This window comes from Pygoscelis adeliae, unplaced genomic scaffold, assembly GCF_000699105.1.
Source record: "Pygoscelis adeliae isolate BGI_AS28 unplaced genomic scaffold, ASM69910v1 Scaffold93, whole genome shotgun sequence".
Lineage (NCBI taxonomy): Eukaryota > Metazoa > Chordata > Aves > Sphenisciformes > Spheniscidae > Pygoscelis > Pygoscelis adeliae.
Genome location: NW_008824469.1, coordinates 813,916 through 832,550, shown reverse-complemented (window position 1 = coordinate 832,550; position 18,635 = coordinate 813,916). Strand labels below are relative to the sequence as shown.

The 18,635-nt window shown below is 41.9% G+C and overlaps 2 protein-coding genes across 2 annotated transcripts in view; both read right to left on the bottom strand.

Annotated features, from left to right (window-relative positions):
- P2RX4 (purinergic receptor P2X, ligand-gated ion channel, 4) overlaps positions 1 to 1,731 on the bottom strand; it is an 8,564-nt gene extending 6,833 nt beyond the window's left edge. Inside the window, exons 1-2 of the mRNA XM_009321221.1 lie at positions 1,720 to 1,731; positions 1,336 to 1,385 (exon numbers count right to left, since the gene is read on the bottom strand). Of these exons, the coding sequence (XP_009319496.1) occupies positions 1,336 to 1,385; positions 1,720 to 1,731 (62 nt within the window). The remainder of the gene's footprint in view (positions 1 to 1,335; positions 1,386 to 1,719) is intronic.
- Positions 1,732 to 2,099: 368 nt separating this feature from the next.
- P2RX7 (purinergic receptor P2X, ligand-gated ion channel, 7) lies at positions 2,100 to 17,104 on the bottom strand. Its single transcript, XM_009321220.1, is given in 18 exon segments — positions 2,100 to 2,197; positions 2,200 to 2,280; positions 2,283 to 2,470; positions 2,522 to 2,619; positions 3,089 to 3,134; positions 3,136 to 3,174; positions 3,798 to 3,910; positions 4,006 to 4,071; positions 4,526 to 4,619; positions 8,010 to 8,134; positions 9,090 to 9,219; positions 9,797 to 9,877; positions 13,133 to 13,229; positions 14,190 to 14,262; positions 15,138 to 15,209; positions 15,770 to 15,795; positions 15,798 to 15,901; positions 17,097 to 17,104. Coding segments are annotated over 18 exon segments (1,539 nt in total).
- Between the last annotated feature and the right edge of the window lie 1,531 nt (positions 17,105 to 18,635).

Sequence of the window (18,635 nt, the reverse complement as noted above, 5' to 3'; positions counted from 1 at the left end):
TCTCCCTCGGCTGTTTTCGGCAGGGAAAAGGGGTTCACCGCCGCCCTGGCCCCTTTGGGGCAGCCGGGGCAAGGCTCTGCCTTGAGGCCTCCCGCTGCTGTAGCTCTGCTGTGCGTGGATACAGGGTTGGGAAGTGGAGGTGGTGGGTCATCCTGAGGAGGATGCTCTCACCCTAGTTGCTAAACCTGGGAGACTTTTTCCCATGCTACTCATTGTTAGCAAGTGCATGGGGAGTTTTTCACCTCCATACTGGCCAGACATGAGTCAGCCATTACCTGGAAGTCTGCTGCTGTCAGCCCTATGCTGAGTCTGGGCTACCAAGTCTCACAAAGAAGCTGGACAGATGACCTCCGGCAAGGGCCATCCTAACACCAAGACATAACTTGCAGCCAGCTCAGGGCAAGGACAGAGCACCTGCCTGCAAAAGATAGCAGAAGCATATCTAAGACTGTCACCCTCCCATCCACAATGAGTTAATCCTTTATTTATCCTCTTGCAGAATTAATCTTTGCTATAAAAACAGAGATCTGCACCACCTAATTCATGCACCTTCCACCTGATGCTGAGCTGCCCAGCACAGTGCTTATTTTAGAAACATCACCATAACCCTCATAATAGCAGGTAAATCATTAGAAAGAGATGAAGCAAACTGACAAACCGGCAGTGTGAATTTCAGACAGTACGAAAACTATTAAAGAGACTTTGAGTCAGCTATAGATTAGTAAAACGCTCTATGTATTACAAAAAGCGTCAAAACCGAAAGGACCAAAAAAAGGGGGGAGAGGATAAGGAAGAACATATATACAAATGTGAAAGGAGATTAAAATCACAGTCTTAAGTGAATATTCAGTGTAATTCTTTCCAAAAGGAGAGTCGGTTCATGTGTCAGAACAGGAATGCATTAATGCCAACTGTAATATTTTCCCCCTCTAGATATATAAGATGCTGCAATATGAATGTTAATACAATTAATGCATATTACAACTGAAGATATAAATACAGCTGGCATAATCTGCCAGCAATATATCTTAAAATATATGTGGGAAATGGAAATGGCAAACTGCTGGGTTAGCTCAGAAAGAACAAAGCTTAGTTGAAAGGAGTGCAGAATATACGTTACAATCCTTCTCACCTTGTTTCTACAAAAATAGAACATGTCCAAGTACAACAAAAAGAAAGAACTGAAAAGGTGTTGGAGCACAGATTAATCTACCCTGAATTTGCTGCTCCTCGGCTGTACTCTGGCTTTATGCATCATAGCACAAAGCAACTCGCACTGTACCAAGTTCAGTAGGAGGTGTAGGAGGCAAGGCCTGTTTGAAGCTAAGAGCAAACAGGAGGCCAAAGTCCAACATTACAATTTCAATAAGTATGAATGAAATGCCCTAAAATATTACACAAAGATGGTAAAAGTACTTTTCATTGTCATTCCTGAGTTCACGCTAAAAGGAGTAATACAAAGAGAACAGCTGGGCTTTTCAGAAAATGCTTTGTCCGTGTCACTGAAAAAATCTAAAATGAGCCCGTTTAATCTGGACAGACCGCGACACCTTCAATGGCGAGTTATGAAACTACATGCTCAGTGGCCTCTTTCTAGAGCTTCTTGACCCAGGGCTGCAGAAAGGTGGCGAGGCTGGGGGAGAAAAATGCTCAGGACCACATTTTCAGGTGATACCTCTTTTGGACTTCCTTCCTTCAGGGGTCATGCTTTGAGATGACTCTTGGCTCCATCTTATTTTCAGGGTGCTGGTCATCTCCTGACTCAGCTGGTATGCACCAGTGCAAAGGCAGGAGGCCTGGAACCTCCCACTAAAATGTAGCCCTAAGAATTCACCCCAGAGCCTACATTTCCAAACCATGAGGGGTGACTCACAGAATGAAGCAAAGGCAGAAGCACTTTAGCTCAAGGCATTTGTTCCTCTGTGCTAAGCAGTAGGCAATTGTGCCTCTCCAAAGACAGTATACAAGAATTCAGCTGTACTACAGAAGATTTTGGGAAGTCACATGCTTTCTTCTCTTTTTTTTAAAAGTCTGTGAAAGAAAACAAAGGTTAAGTGTCCAAGGTGAGCCACAGTGTGAGCTCAAGTTGTGCTACATCCTCATTCCATCTTAAAACCAGTATAGTGGTTGACTGCTTTGGGATAAGTATCTCTAATTTTCCACCTGCAGCAGCCTGGGATGATGGCTCTGTCTTCCAGAAAGAGCCAAAGCGCCAGTGAATGTATTGCTTGTAAGCAAGGTGACGCAGCTGGTTGTTGATATTGCCATCCGTCAAGTCCAGAAAGGGTCTTTGTAGAGAAGGGCTTTCTTCAGGGTGTGACTGGACAGCACCAGCTGATGAAACCAATGGGAGGTTGTGATGCACTGCCCTTTTTTCCTTCAGCAGCAGAGCTGCTCATGGTACTTCTGTGTTGGCTGGCATTTGCCGCAGCAGCACCACTTTTGGCAGTCTGGGGAAGAGGCCCCTTGTCTGAAAGGCTGCCCCAGCTCGTATTCTTCATTATCATCGTTCTTGTTGGACTCACTGGTGGGCATCAGCTCGCATTCTTCATTATCACGGTTCTCGTTGGACTCACTGGTGCAGCAGCTGCCAGCATCACAGAATTTCACAGGGTGGCCCTGCAACAGCAATTCCCAACATATATTAAAGAAAACAGCATTTGCTGCTTCATCCAACTGCAGAGAGAATTTACAACAGTGATCCTCACCATTGGGTTTTTCATTTGAGAGAGCACAATAGGGATAATGATGATAGATCAGCAGATCTGGAGGAGGATTGTCTTTCTGTGTTGCCAACGCCCACCCTAGCAAAATCGAATCGACACCTCGCAAGTTGTTTCAACACCAACGCACTCCCGCTGGCACATACCCACCACAGGAAAGCTGCAATTTTTAGCTGACTCTAGAAAATACATCCTCTGGTCACAAGACCTATTAACTTGAAGCGGACAATAGGAATCTAGTTTTAGCCCCTCAGAATCTAATCTGCAAATATGGGGGGGGGTAGAAACCCAAATCAGTTTGAAGTGACATTCCTCAGTTCTCCCTTCTGAAAGGAGGATACCAAAGGTTAAGTGTCTGTCTTTACCTCAACAATGCTGCCTTGAGCGTGCTGCAAGCTTGTTTTCAGAGGTAACGTGTGGCTCATCAACACAGGACACATACATCACTTGTGCAGCAGAAGAAATGAGCATTGTCAGTTGGAGTAGTTACTTGGAGAACAAAGCAACAAAGCAACAAAACACAGCATAGATCTGACCTCAGGGCTTGGGTTCTGCAGTCTGTACTCCAATAACAATCCCCTGCAACTGCATGTTGCAAGGGCCCATATTTCCAGTATCTGGAACAGCAAGGACATGGGGAGCTGCGGGGACAGAGGGAGCAGGAAGAGATGGTATGGAACTACCTGTAGCAGTGTGGTTGTGCAGGGCCTTTAGGTACTCTTCACGCTTCTTTAAAAACACACATCTAAAATGCTGGGGGATTAGTAGAGGCAGCCTAGAGAAATAACTATTAACGTCTTGCAAAAGAGGAAGAGGCAAGTGAAGTTGGCAGGGAAGAGGCTTTGAGCAATGCCCTCTTCATGGACAACCCTTTCATGACATCCTCCTGCTGTTTCGAAGGATCACTATTCCCTGCAGGCTTCCCTCATAGAGCTGGTGTGACTCTGCCATGCCAAGGTTGTGTGTAGAGCCCATTGCACTCATGCAGTGTGTGCCGTGCACAGCTCCATGGAAGCTTCCTGGATCACCTGCATTTTTATATCCATAGAGCAGCAATTTACGTTCTTTACCTATCTTGGATTCAGCACAGTCTCATACTTTTTACTGTTGTAAATTTTGTAGAATGGTGATTTGCCGCAGCTGGAGCAATTACCTACACCAATAGCAATTTCAATGGCACTCACAACCTGCACATGAAAAAAAAGCAAGTAGAGATTCCACTTTCTTAATGAGACTGTATCTCCAGAACTGGTTTTATTAACACAAAAAAGAAGTCTCTTACCAAACCAAAATAGGAGATCATGGACCCAATGTTTTTAGTGAGTTCAATGCTGTTAAATTTTCTATCCTTAAAGAAAGCAGAAAAGAATAACCAGGAGGCAAGATCTGTTACTGCTCATTCAACTTAATGGCTTTTCTCTTTTTGTCTCTTCACAATGTATCTGTCTCTTTACAATTCAATCAATCCCAAAATTTCATAGACCATCTCAGACACTTTCCAGGGCAGAATAAACAACTTGAGAGGGAAACAGTGGTGACACATGGGGTTCATGACAATAACATCATGTCATGATGATACCTGTTATTGTCTCAGTCTTAAACAACAATCCTGCCTCTCTCCCAGCCCTGCCATTTCATCCTCAGCTTTGCTCTCCTATGCTGCTCAGTTCAGTTCAGATCTACTCACCTGACATGACTTCCATCCCAGAACGATGCACAGGAGAGAGGAGAGGGGTATATGGCAGAAGTGGGGCTAATGAAATAGCAAACTTTCTTCTCCCTCCACAAGGAAAAAGAATTGCATTTCCTGGGCCGAAGACAAGGACATCAAACCGTATTGCTTTGAAAAGGGTTCTCTGCTCCTTCCCCTGTGGTAGTTTGTAGTACCTTGCATATCTGCCAAAGATTAAATGAAGATCCGTGCAGCTTCCCTGGGGGATATAATGCCATGAGGCTGCAAAACACAAAAAGAGGCGTAGATTCTTCTCCCTTCTTCCTCCAGCCCTTTCAGCCTTCTGAAATGAAGGTGCTGAGGCCAGCTTGATGAACAGTATTTTGCCCAGCATCTGACCTGGCACGCTAAACTACATTAATACATATATAGAGATTTAGACAAATTAAAAATCCAACTAATGTCCAATGAGTATTTTGCTGTCTCAATTCAAACTGAAACCTGAAGCTGCAGAAAGAAGTTCAATCACAGGTAAAGCAGACAGAAAACTCCAGCAAGGATATGTGAGGAGCTGGCAACGACAAGAGTGCCCATGCTCTGAAGGCTTTAATATCATGTTATCCAAGACCAACTCTGAACTCATAAGCACACTTCAGCATGCTGGATATCAGCCATTTTCCATTCTTCGATCAGTAGAGAGTGGCAAGAGTCATGTGAGCCTTTACTAACTTCCAGTTTCTTATTCTATCAAGAACATGACCCTCCTGATGCACAGCTTACATCACCTTATGGATCAATAAGCAGTCACAGAGCATGGAACAAAGAGATCTTTTTAAATCTGACAATGAAAAGCTGACAGTACAGACAAAATCATTACATTAAACTGAAAGACATACTAAAACACACAATGGTACTAATATTCAACCGCAGATAACAATACCCATATGTCTTCTGCTTCAGACACGCTGTCAGGTTTTAAAGTGCTGTATTGTTCTTGACTTGTTTAGTTGAGTGATCTCTAAGTCCTGTTCTTCATTTAGATAGATTATTTATTATTCTGTCCCTTAGCCGAAGGGACAGAAAGTCAGTTCCAGGGGCGGCAGATACTCACAGATCACTCTGTCATTGCTAATCAAAATTTGTTTTATAGTTGGTTGCCTGTTCAAGTACTGAAAGAGTAAACTGTTTAAGAGGATATGTCTGGTGTAAATGCCATCAGCTCAGCCCTCTGCTTTCTAGCATCTCCAGGTACTCATTCAGATGATAGAGACATCTAAAGAAAAATACATTTTTCTCCTTTCCTTTTTCTTTGGGTTCAGTCCCTGCTGCTCTGCTTTGCCATCTTGATGCTAACAAACAAGCCCAGAGCAAGCTTTTACTTGATTCCACTCTCTCCTGCACATCCTACTGCAAGCTAAGTTTGGCAGACTTTCAGAGTGCTTTTAATCAGAGTTCCCTAGATCATGCGATCATTTGCTTCCCGTTCACTGCGATCTAATTTGTGTTCTCTGAAGGCAGTGAGTCACTCAGAAAAACACATTGTAATGTGTTCTGCTTTCTTCTTGCTTGCACAGACATGAAATGCCCTTTTTCCTGTGTTGAACGGTTCCACGGTCTGTGGCCAAGACACGTTTTATTGGCCAGCTCTTAGCCTCTGAAGCCTGCAGGTCAGTTAGGTTGTCTTTGAAAGTTTTCCTAACTCTTTCCAGGATCAGAGGTTTTATCTAGCCCTCAGGGTAGAGGTTATTTCACATCTGCTCTTGATGGCACAGAAGCCTTCTCCTCTCTAACAGCTTTGTGCTCAGAGCTGACCTGTTAAGAGCTTTCTTGATCACTAGCTGAAGCTTTGCTCCCTTGCACCTCAAGTAGTTCTTTTCTTTTGAAAGGCTAAAGCCTGTTTCCATTTAAGTCTACTGCAAAATTCCCTTGGAACTGAGATTAAATCAATAGGGCTCCCTGCAGACAGAGGTTATAAGTAGCTTTCCTAACTTCTAGGACAGCTAGACTGCAGGGGAAGCAGCATTCTATATGTGCCCGGTTTCTCATGCTCTTTTCCAACATTTTCTCCTGCTATTGCTCTTTGTTAGCTTTAAGACACTGGGCTGGATGGACCTCTGATATGATAACATTTTACATTCTTATGACATACCACTGATGTCAAAAAAGTTTTCCTGAAATGTATTAATTGTAGGATTATTTCTAGCTCTCCCCCCTTACTCATTTGGGTAGTTCTACTGAAATCAGCAGCTCAGTTTATACAAGTTGGCATACACTAGCTCAACAGTGTAGCAGGCTTTGTGCATGTTCTTCGCCAAAACATCCATGCTTTTTTTAAATAGCATTATGCTCAATCTATTTACTGCTCTTCAACTTTCACTGTCTTTGCTTTTTAAATCGCTGTACTGAACTACTCTGCTCCTCTTTTTTAATTTTGGAGACATTAGAGAATGACATTTCTTTGCCAGTAAACCCCTCGATTAACAGATACGGAGTCAGGCCACCAGGATGTGGTCTGGCATCACGCACACTTTCCCAGCAGCCTATGTTCTCAGACCAGGCTCACTTCCTGCAGCAGAGATTTCAGCTGAACTGAGCAAAATAATCTTGCTACAGACTGGTATTTTGATGCTTAAAAGAGAACAATTTTTGGGCAAACCCATTCTTGGCATTTTGACCTCAGCTGTTAATCTGATACTAAACATCCTCAAAACTACTCCACTGTCTTCTTCCAAAAGCCTTCTCAGAAACTGCTTTGCCTACCAAAATTTATTCAACAGAAAGGTTGCTGGCCTCAGCCTCACAGCAGTGTCTTGCTTTTTCCTTGTGATCTCCCCCACCTCCTGTCTGTGGTTGCCAGGTCAGAGGGAACACCTATTTGTTCTTTGTTTGTACAGCTCCAGCACAATGCAGTGTTGGAATACGCTGGCAGCTCCTCAACAGTTATGGCACTTATGTTAGCATCACAAATGTATGAAAATACATAATGTAATAATAATCACGCTGAGAGTCAAAAAAAGAGTGTTGTTACACAAGAGTTTTGACCCAGATCTGAGGGACAACTTTAGTTTTAAACATGCTGAAAAGCATTTGGCAAATGCTTTGTGCAACTATTTAGAACTGGAGTCACATCAAGACTTTTTGTCGAAACTTCTCATAAATCTGCTATATGCACACAGAACCAAAAGCTCTAATGTGTTTTTGAATAAATCTTGATTCAGTGAACTGTGGGGTTACCCAGATGGAAGAAAAACACTTTGTTATTTTATTTGTGTTAATTGCCTTGGGAAACTCACAAGTTTAGGTAGTTTCAAGCCTCAATTGCCGTATGGTGGAATCTGCCCAAACTATTCTCTGTGTTAGCTCCCAGAATACTTGTTGGAAATTTCTAGGCCTTTTGACAGAGAAATAAAATCTCCTGCAATACAAGCATGCTCATTTGGAAGATGACCATGATGATACATCTATATAACTGTGGTAACTGCAAGTTAAGGACATGACCACAAGACTGAAGAAGAATCAAATGTCTTGTCTTCCAAGTCATCATTCCCCACACCTCATCACACCTTTGCTTCAACTCAGAAAATATGCTACTTGCTTCATATAACAATTTTTACCTGAAGTAGAATCCAGGCTTTATTGTTTTGTCATCAAGGCAGCGGAAACCATACTTTGGACTGCAGTCATAAAACCAGCTGTCCAAGTTACACTCCCAGTTAATCTCAGTGGCAATGATTCCTCCCTAGAAACAGACACAGTAAGCTTAGGGATAGCGCTGTGATGGCTGCCTGTGCTAAACTGCAGTTAAAGTCAGCAGAGACTTGAGGGATGCCATTGGCAGGGACACATCTCTATCGACACGCTAACTCATAAGCAACATTTGCCAATCAAGCAGTCTTCTATGGAAGTGTCTTAGTTACGTGAGCTGGAAGCTACCATTCATTCAGGCTTTTCCTATCTTCTGTCTCTTTCTCTTCATCTTAGTAGCACAAGTGTGGATGCAGCTGATATACTGTGATAGTCATTTCGTTGCTTTAAACTACGTATAGGCTCAAACCAAAAGCCTGAGTGCAAGCCTAAGTTTTGTAGGCACCCAGTCCGAATGTTTCACCTTGAATGCACTGTGCCAGGCTGAGAATCAATAAATGTGGCTCAATTGATGACTCTGGGCAGGATGCTTTGTCTCTGCGTCTATTCTACCCATCTGTTAATACTGACTTTCTAGAGTTATGGCTGGATACTGTGTTAAGGGCATTTGGCTCAATACCCTAAAGAACAGAGTGAAAATGTAATGGCAAAAATAAGTGCTTTTTGACTCTGAATATAAGCTGCCATTTGTGCCAGTCTGACTTTTGGATGATTCCCCCAGCAACGTGATTTAGGATCTGCTTGAGCAGAATCAAAAGATGGCCACGAATGACAGCCTTTTATGGGACCTATTTAAATGCACTGTGCTTTGTAAAAAGGCCTCTATATGCTACAATACTAACAAAATAATATCAGCTCTGTGAACATGGGTCCCATCCTGTGAGATGTTAAGCACATTTAATTCTTGAAAGTTGGGGTTACTTTGCTTCTCATACAATCAGTTTCTAAACCTAGAACAATTCCATTATACGGCAGACAGCAAAATATGCAGGAAGAGAATCAAGAAAATCTTTTAATACTGAGGATGAAAAAAAAGTGGTATCACAGACCTTTACTGCTACCTCAGAAAAATTCTCTTTTGCTTCTTGAAGGATATCTCCCAGATGGAAAATTGGACAGAGCGGGGAAGTTATCTTGTTGTATGTGCAGGAAGTATTTAAATTTGGTGGAATATTGTGTGAAGAACACACACAATTGTCTAAATTTAAAAACAAGCTGGAGCAGCTACAGATACAGGTAAGGGACTTCACACTTACTAGAACCTGTGTTAAATGTGCTCGGTTTGTAAGTATACGAGCTTTTGGTTTTGTAGCTACCAGATCTATATATCCCTAACTGGGATCTGGGAATCAAGATGAATTCTTTACTCTTTGGATATTATCACCAACAAAATTTTACCTGTGTAAACTAAAAAAATTTCACCTTATAATTTGATTCACACGACTGTTGTGCTATATTTTAGGGATTTTGCCCTAACATAAAGCAGTATATCTGAACGAACAATCCTGTTGTCCAGTGCATGAGAGAAATAGAGTTATGCTGGGAGGCTCTGTTCCCAAGCTCTCCTTATTTCTCTTGGTTTCTTGGAAGGATTAATAGGGCTGAAGAATTATAGAAACTTGATATTTGTCACTCAGGCAGATACAGCCCTGAATGCATAGCCTTTTTGAGTAAAGAAGGTGCCAATTTATACAATCTTTTTTTCAGAGCACAACTCCTCACTCTTGAGAAAGCATTGAGGAATGTTTGCACTTACATGGTATAATTAAATTTCGGGAAGTGAATGTTGTTCTTTATTAGCACAGTGAAGTCTTCAGAACTCGTCAGAACAGCAGGCCTAAAAAAGAAACATCAAATTAACTAACTTCTTTTACTTAAATACATCAGTTAATGTTATGCTACTTTACTATTACCTGGAAAGCTGTCAGTAGGAGGAATATGTTGCTAAGAATAACAGATTGAAATGCAGGGAGTTAGGTGGCTCAGGGGATCCAGAAAGATATAGGTGGTTTTCTTAGTTTTAGGTACAAATTGTTCTCTCTCTATTGCACTTGTTTGTGTGGGCCAAGCCTAACTGGAGTCTCTACATGCAGCTGAAATATGATCTCAGGAAACTTCTCATATAAATCTTGTTACGGAATAGTAGTAAGAAATTACACCATTTGACAGCTGATGAGTTCTGCACAATGAATTGGCAGTTTCATTGCTGGTCCCCATAGACAGGTGGCCATTTACACCAATCACATCACCAAAGGCTGTCCTGCCTTCCTAGCAGATCAGGTTTGAGGACCTCCCCTGCAGTGGTTTGTGTCACAGTGGTTTGTATCACTAAATAAGTAGGTGGAATGCAAACACAATGGAAAGCAGGCTGCCAGACTGACCCTTCCTAAAAAGATTGACTTCTCTGAAGCTAATGTGGCAGGAAAGAAGGAATTGTCCCACAAGTTGCCAGCTGGGTAACCTTAGCCTAGACTGTGTGAGACTACACTCCAGGACTTGCCAGGGCTATAGGAAAGTAAGAGATACAACTTTTAGCATTGTTTGTCTAGCATAGGGACTATGCTGAACTGGAATATTGGTATTGTTCCATTTTAAGAATGAGCCAGGAATATTTTAATTTCCATCAAGACAGCCATTCCAAGGGGGAAATCCAGTCTTCAAAGCAGTCATCCACATAAAGGACAGTGCTTCTAAGCAGGGAATATTTTTCCTATGATTGTATTTTGAGCAATGTCTCTGCATCATGGCCTCAAGTTGCGCCAGGGGAGGTTTAGATTGGACATGAGGAAAAATTTCTTTACTGAAAGAGTGGTTCAACATTGGAACAGGCTGCCCAGGGAAGTGGTTGAGTCACCATCCCTGGAAGCATTTAAAAGATGTCTATGATTCTATGATTTGTTGGGTCGATAGTTGGACTCGATGACTTTAGAGGTCTTTTCCAACCTTAATGATTCTATGATTCTATGATTAGAGATCTGTGATGACAAGAAGCACATTAGCTGGATGACATGCAGCTTTCATAAGGGACTTCTCATGAGTGTCTTCTAAACCATGTCAACGAATAAGACTTATTTGCAAACCAAATTAACATTTGTGGATGCTACCTGGACAGGAAAGTCACTCATGAGTCTCAGTGTATAACAGTCAAGACATTAACAATGTACGTTAATCTTTAAAGAACTAAAAATCAATGAACCTATAATGTGAATCTATCCATAATTCATTCACTGGGAAGCATCTGGAAGCATCTGGAATCTGATCCAAAGCTCTTCTGAAAAAGGTTTAAACACCTGTCCTTCAGCCAGCTAATCTGACAACTGTGCCCTGCCTCAGGCAGAAATGATCAATCAAAAATCAAAGAATCTTCTTGCCAACATGCAAGAAGCTTTGTTCAGCTCCTGCCATAACTAACAGGAAGGAAAAGGAGGCCTCCTGTATAGTTCATGAAACTTACCTTTCAAAGGAATTTGGACAATAAAGACAATCATGGGTGTAACCAAAGCCCAACATTGCTACCTCAGTATCTCAACCAGATGGCAAAGCTTCCTGGGCTCTGACCTTGGTCTTATGTATCGTTCTGGTAGACAATAAACACTCAGCTTTGCTTTTTAGCGATTCCTCATTTTTTCCTTGCCAGTGGAACTTGTGAAGGAACTTTATACTTCAGAGGTTTGGATCAAACCTCTCATCCATTATTTTTGGTCCCTGGTAGTGACCAACTACTGGCACTTCAGAGGAAGGTTAGGAAACAAGACAGAATGTGTCAATTGTGAGATGTAATTAAAAGCAAAATTCCCTCTGTAACATATGCAGCAGTGAGCCTACACAGTGTGACATTTAAAAATGACTGGCAGTCACTGAAACTTTATAAAAAACCCCTAGGATTTCATTAACTCAGGAAGCTCATGCATATCTTTCCCGGATGCTGTATGAACAATTACAACCTTCCTGTTGTTGGACAAAGCCTTTTTCAGATCACAACTCTGTCCGCAGGAGAAGGGAATGGAAATTCCTTTAAAGAGCTGAAAAAAACTCAGCAGAAGGAGCTGTAGGAGGCATTGTGGGCTCTGGAGGGGACCTGGCAGTGGAAAAACTGCTCAGTCTCTGCAGAAAACCCTGAATTAGGGAAAAGATGGGATATATACATAGAATCACGCTTGTATCTTTTAAAAGCAGTGAGTTAATAAAAGTGATAATTGACCTAGTTTCCTACACATATGTTTCAAAGCTGGTTGAGAGAAGCTAAAATTGATCAACATTTGCTCCCTTAGAGTATAATTTCCATCATTTCAGTTGAAATAAAATCTTTTATAAAATTTTTTCATGCTTTGGCTGATACAGAATAGAAATAGAACACTTTCACCTTGGAACACTGTACAGTCATGGGGTTACAACAAAAGATGGCTACGAGGCTGCTCCATCCTAACCTCTAGGTCACAGCAGCATTGGTCCGTGGAGTCTTTTTCCTAGAGTTTTCTTCAGGTCACTATTACAGATTGCCAGCATTGAGGTTTTCATCATCTACCTAGAGAGGATGAAGAGACTGTTCTTCAATCTGAGGTGGATCCCCAAACACTATCCTGCAGCACAATGTACAGACAACCAATCTAACCCTACTGTTCTGGGAGGCGGAAGCAACCTCGCTGTGAGAAATGAACCCACAAAGAACTTCTACACCATAGAGCCCTAAGCCTTGCAGAAGAAAACCCCAAGTCAGGAAACTTTTTATTTCTATCACTGATTAAACCTGTCTTACGTTGATGCATTTTCCTCGGCATTTGTATTAATGAGTCAAATGCCTCTAGTGAATTCAAGATGAGCCTGTGACATCTAAAACTGTTTGTATGGCAGCTGCATGATGATACAAACTGGAGACTATGACTTCACTGCAGAATCATACAGCAGGACAGATTGTTAGAAGTTATTTAGATATTATAATGAGTGTTAACAGTATGGCTATGAAGGAAATAGCTGTTTCACATACATGAGATCTATATGTGCCTAGGCAAAGGGATTATCCTAAAATTTCATGACTTTGTCAAAGTAAATCCTTCCTTTGACATAAAAAAATGCAGATATATCTTTCACTTACTCAGGGAGGTTTTTCATGGATTCCACAGGGCACCATGCCTTGACCTTACAGGTTTTAACTGTTGCATTATAATTCACACATCTTCCTGCTTGAATTCCTGTAGAGAAACAAGCTCTTACTCAGCAAAGGCAAGAGTTTTTCACTGATTAGAGACAGTTTCAACATGTCAGTGGATTCCTCCTCAAATGTAAGATAGGGAGCTTGGCATTTCAGATTGTTGCAGCTTTCTATAGGAGGAAGCTGTAGGAAGAACTACCCAAACCATGGTCCTGCCACACCTCATTAATCCTCATTTAGCTGTTTGCTTGGGTCAACAGTGCTTGTCATTGTTTGGGCTGAGGGTGAGGTAATTTCCTTCACAGTTTTATATGAAGTTACATATCTGAGTCTTGGGATAAATCAAGAAACCAACTGTTTCAGTCAGAAGTTTAATTCAACAATGTGAGTAAATTAAACAAGGATATAAAAGTGGGCAGAAAACCTTAATTCTTTCTGCACTCCTGGAAAGTCAGCATTTTCTGTGAGCATTTAGTCTTTACCAGGGAAAGTGATAATCCAGCCAGCAGCCCAAATTCAGGGAATCTCAGCACTACAAAGGACTCACATAGCTGATGAAAACAGTATGATGCCTTCTGGACAACTAGTCCCAAATAAAGGACACAAGTCCCCTGACTTATTCTGAGAACTACCTAACCATCATAGGAGTGTTACAGACCCTTCAAACAGATCCTGCAGTCACTCCATTTGCTAAGCAGCCACGGACTTCAATGGGAGTGACTGTGAGATCAGCCCTCATTCACACCAGTCTGTACTCTTCTTCACCTCTCCCCTTCCTCTGCTCCCTCTCACTGTTTCTCCTTTTAGCAAGGGCACACACAAGCTGATAAGAACTCAGTTTTGTGGTTTTGAAAATATGTTCTCAGATATCTCTTAGGATTCTGTACTGTTCTACTGCAGTTCTCCAAGTTGGATCTTGCACATGCTGCACTGGTCAATAATGCAATAGAAGATAGTACCCACAAAAAAATATTTTGATCTGAAAATGCCATTTACGTACCATGACTGTGGATATCTACACTCCCTTTTTCACAGGACTTGTCTGAAGAGCAGATAGCTTTGGCGAAGGGATACTGGGAAAAAAGTTACATAAAAGAGTAATATAAATATCTCCCTCTTCACACCTATGTAAAAAGTCTTACTCAGCTTCAATGTAAAAATACCAAATAATAAGAGAAAATAACCATGCAGAGCAGGTATAACCCTTACTAATTATTTGGCTTATAGGAGGTAAAGGCTCAGCTACCTGCAAAAACAGAAAAAAAGCCCTTTCCTTGCTTACAATAACATTTTCCTTTATTATTTAAGTCTTTTCCTGTTTTTCACACTCTCTTCTATACTATTAAGCACAATAAATTTAATACTGGACTATTTAATTCTTTGCTTACTAACAGTCCCATATACTTTTGCCAGTGAAAGTCAACTTGTATTTGGGAACTCTCTGCAAGGCCCCACTTCTAGGCCAGCCAAATGAAGAGGAGAGCTGCAGCTGACAAGCAGGTTTGACCTACAGAAAGGAAGGAAGGGGACATGTAGGAATGGGCAATAGTAATAGTAAGAGCACCATATTAGCAGAGAAGCTGATAGCAATTCTGCAGCTCCATCATTTCTTCAGGTTTTCCTCAAAAGCAGCAGCAATGCCAGAGAAGCTGGACAGCAATCACTGGCCTGAATGTCATCACCTCCTGAAAGTGATGCAGATAGGTTTGGCTGCAAGGTCATTGGTGCAAGGCAAAGTCACAACTGCCAGCTGATTCCCCGAGAAAGAAAAGGAGCAATTAAACTAGATCTTGCATGTTATCTGCTGAGATACAGACATAAAGAGCAACAGCATTTGCTTGTACTGGACTGCTCCAAAGAGTAAAAGATGTAAAAGAGTCCACTCTTTTACATCAACATGCATTCAATACATCCTAAGTCCTAAGTATAAATCACAAAACGTATTTACCTCAGGGCACCACTGCTCAAGCTGATTCTCTGTCTTAATGATGTTGGCCATCACAAAAAAAGAGTTTAGCACCTACATGGAGGAAAGAATATGAATCTGACTGAAATCTCACATACTTGATTCAGACCTCAGTAATTCCAGAACATAACCTGGAAGGACAACAAGGCTGTTCCTGCTCTACCTCCCCCTCATAGACATTCAGGTTCTACCTGGCTCAAACAGGAAAAGCCAGGGACATCCTCAGGGCAGGAATGAGCAGCCAGAGGCAAGAAGGCACTGATTTTTTTTTTAAACTGGCATTACAACTGAGAAAGATACACTAGCATTAATTGGTAATAACACTACTGTGTTTAGTACAGCTATACTGGAGTAAATCTGTTCCTAGGTTTGCTATTACCAAAACACTAAATTGATTATATAAAAATTGTGTAACAAATAGCACCACAGAAATCTCATAAAAGAGGATAATTTTTTTTCCTTATATTAAGGGAGGAAGGGAAGATTTCTCTTTAAACATTGCTGTCTCCAATGTAACGTAATCGCATTGAATGGTAGGATAGAGACATGTCAGGAAGGCAACCAGATGTATCAATGGAAGTTGAACACTGGACTGACATTAAATTAAGACTTGCCTGCATTGGTATAGTGTATTCTGCTTATCCCGGATCCTGTCGTTTGTGTAAGCCACTCCTTTCACATTAGTGCAAACTGAGCTGTTAACTTCATCCGTCTCCTCATAGAGTCTGTAAGTGATGAGTATACAACTAGCCAGATAAAACAGAAAGGACAAATAAGCCCATAATAATAAAATGAGTCAGCTTCTTTGTATCATTCTTGGACAAAACGCACTGCACGCATAAAGTCAGATGGACATTTTCAAGTCTCTCTCCATTGAGAGCCTTTTTGTGTGAGACACATGCATCGGCTGGACCAAAGTCTGTCTTGGTTTCACTTTTGCAGCTTTTGGCTTTGTCAGAAATTAACGGATATATGCAAGAAGAGAATTTCTATTTTCCCATCCTAATGATATAGACAACATGAGGTGACATCCTGGCCCTTCAGATGCCATTTGTGAAACACCAATTAACTGCAACAGCACTTGATGTCATCCAAAAACTTTCACCCATGCTGTGTACCTAGACTTTTGACTTTTTGTCACAAATGGTAGTGTCCTCTCTGTTGTGGTTTTTTTTTTGAGAGAGAGCTTAAAATACTTAGTCCTTAACTTTCCAGAGTGACTATTTTTGTGCCTCATGCTGATTGCTTAAAAAACCTTGGCCTAATGTTTTCCCTTTCTCATTAATTGTGTTAATAAAAGGAAGAAGGACGCCTCTGTTTTTAAGCTGACAAGAAAGTCATCTAGCTCATCTAACTCATAAAAGCACCGTCAACTTTGAAAAACTATTGCATGTTCAGAAGATACTTTCCACAGTACATGAAAGTGACATAAAAGGTTTGCTTTGAAAAACACGCCACAAGAGCTAGCACCATTTCAGTTTAACAACAGGCTGTTCTGGGGGGGCATAAAATAGTATCTGAAGAACAGAAATACAAAGCAACTGATCAATGTTCCTTTATTTATATCATCTATTATAACAGCATTTCAGCCTTTTCCTTCTGGAGAACAGTGCTTTGGGATAACCATGTTGTTGGAAACTGGCAGTAGGAACCCAGCTCTGAGCAGCAGTATAGTACCCTAGTAAGGCAACTTGAATTTCCTGCAGACTTGATTCTTTGTGAGATTGGGATCAGTGTGCTCAATGTCCTGGCTTGCTGCCCTCCCATGAGAATGAAACCAACTTTATGAACTTCGGCAGACTTTGTTCAGCAAACACTTATCACTGAGAACAGCCCTACTTTGGCAGCAAAGAGGAAAATCTGCCCTTTAGAGGCAATCAATTATTGCATATTCCTAAAACATCTTATTGTTCTTGAAATCTGCTGCAAGGGGTGACTCACCATTTCATCTGACCCTGAATAGGAGACTCTATAGGGCAGACTCTAATCTCAGAAACACTGGTGTAAATCTGAGATTATTCAGTGGAGTTATTTTGGATTTTTCAGACAAGAAACAAAAACAGACAGCATAGCAAGAAACAAAACTGCAAGTGTTTTTTAGAGGAAGCTTAGTTAACTCTGTCCAAGCAACCCCACCTTGTTAGATAACATCCTATGCCACACTCCCACCACACAGTTCTCACAACCACATCCATCTTCCAAGAATGGTCTAACACCAGATCAATGATCTTATGTGCTGCCACAAAATTCAAAGCGCCGAAAGCCAAGTTGTAACCAGACAACTCCCAAGACAAGAAACATTTGCTCATGTACAACACAGCATCCCGTCACCATGCACTTACCAAATAGACAGAGCAACATATAAAGGAAACATTTCACACATCCACATGTAACACTCTGCATGCGTATGTATTTCGAAGAGTCATACTGAGTCAGGCACTCCAGCCAGCCACGTACACCCATCACTAGTGCTTCCTGTGAGGAACTGGCTTTTGAAAACCACAGCTGCCTGGTGCTGTCTTCTTCCACCCCTGCATCGTTCCTCGGTCACCCCACCTAAAGGCACAGTCAGAAACCTGTACGAGAATGGCACCACAGGCCTTGTAAAGAACGGCAGTTGATGGAATCAAGAACTGCCTGAAGAGCCATGTCCTTTGGTTTGTTCACAGAAAAAGCATCAAATTTCACCCTGGAGCTCCAGAGCTTGATTGCTCAGCACTGTTCTTGTCGCCTTCTGTTGACGGCACCATCTCTCCTCAGTACTACCAGACTTTGCCAGTCTGAAGTAACGCTGGGACAACTGTAGAGATGAGGGTACATGGATGGAAGCCAGCATCATGCTGACCTCCTTCTGGGCCTGACTCTCCACCACCCAACACTTCGCACCAGCGCAAAGAAGGTGTAATGCACTTCTGGACTGGGCAGATGCATGCAACACCCACTTCGCAGGGGTGGCAATGGCCATGCAAGGCAGAGGGCAATGGTAAAGCAAGCTTTTGGGTCATCAATGGCCACAGACATCTCTAGCTTCTTATCTCACATTGCATGGGATACCATCCTATTTGGTCTTAGATTGGTTCTATATCAGGTCACGGGATTAAAAGGGAGTGACAAAGTCACTACTCCTCTCAGCAGAGCCAATACATGGCACATACTTTGGCTGTAGCCTCTCCTACTCCACAGAACCATGCACAAGCCAGAGCCGGTCTGTGTGCGCCAAGCCAACTATTTGCTTGGTCCTGGGGGTAAAGGAGCAGGCGTGAGGCCACCATCTGACACTGTAAACACAGGAGGTGGAGCTGTAAAGATGTGAAGCTGTCAAGGTGGGACCTGTAAATCTCAGGCTCAGAGTCTGAAAGACAAGAAGTTTGGATTGGAATCCATTAGACCCAGATTAAAAGGACCAGTGTCCTGGTTGTTGCAAGTAATCTCTCTTGCAACAGAAGACCCACACAGAGACACAAAATATACAAACCCTAC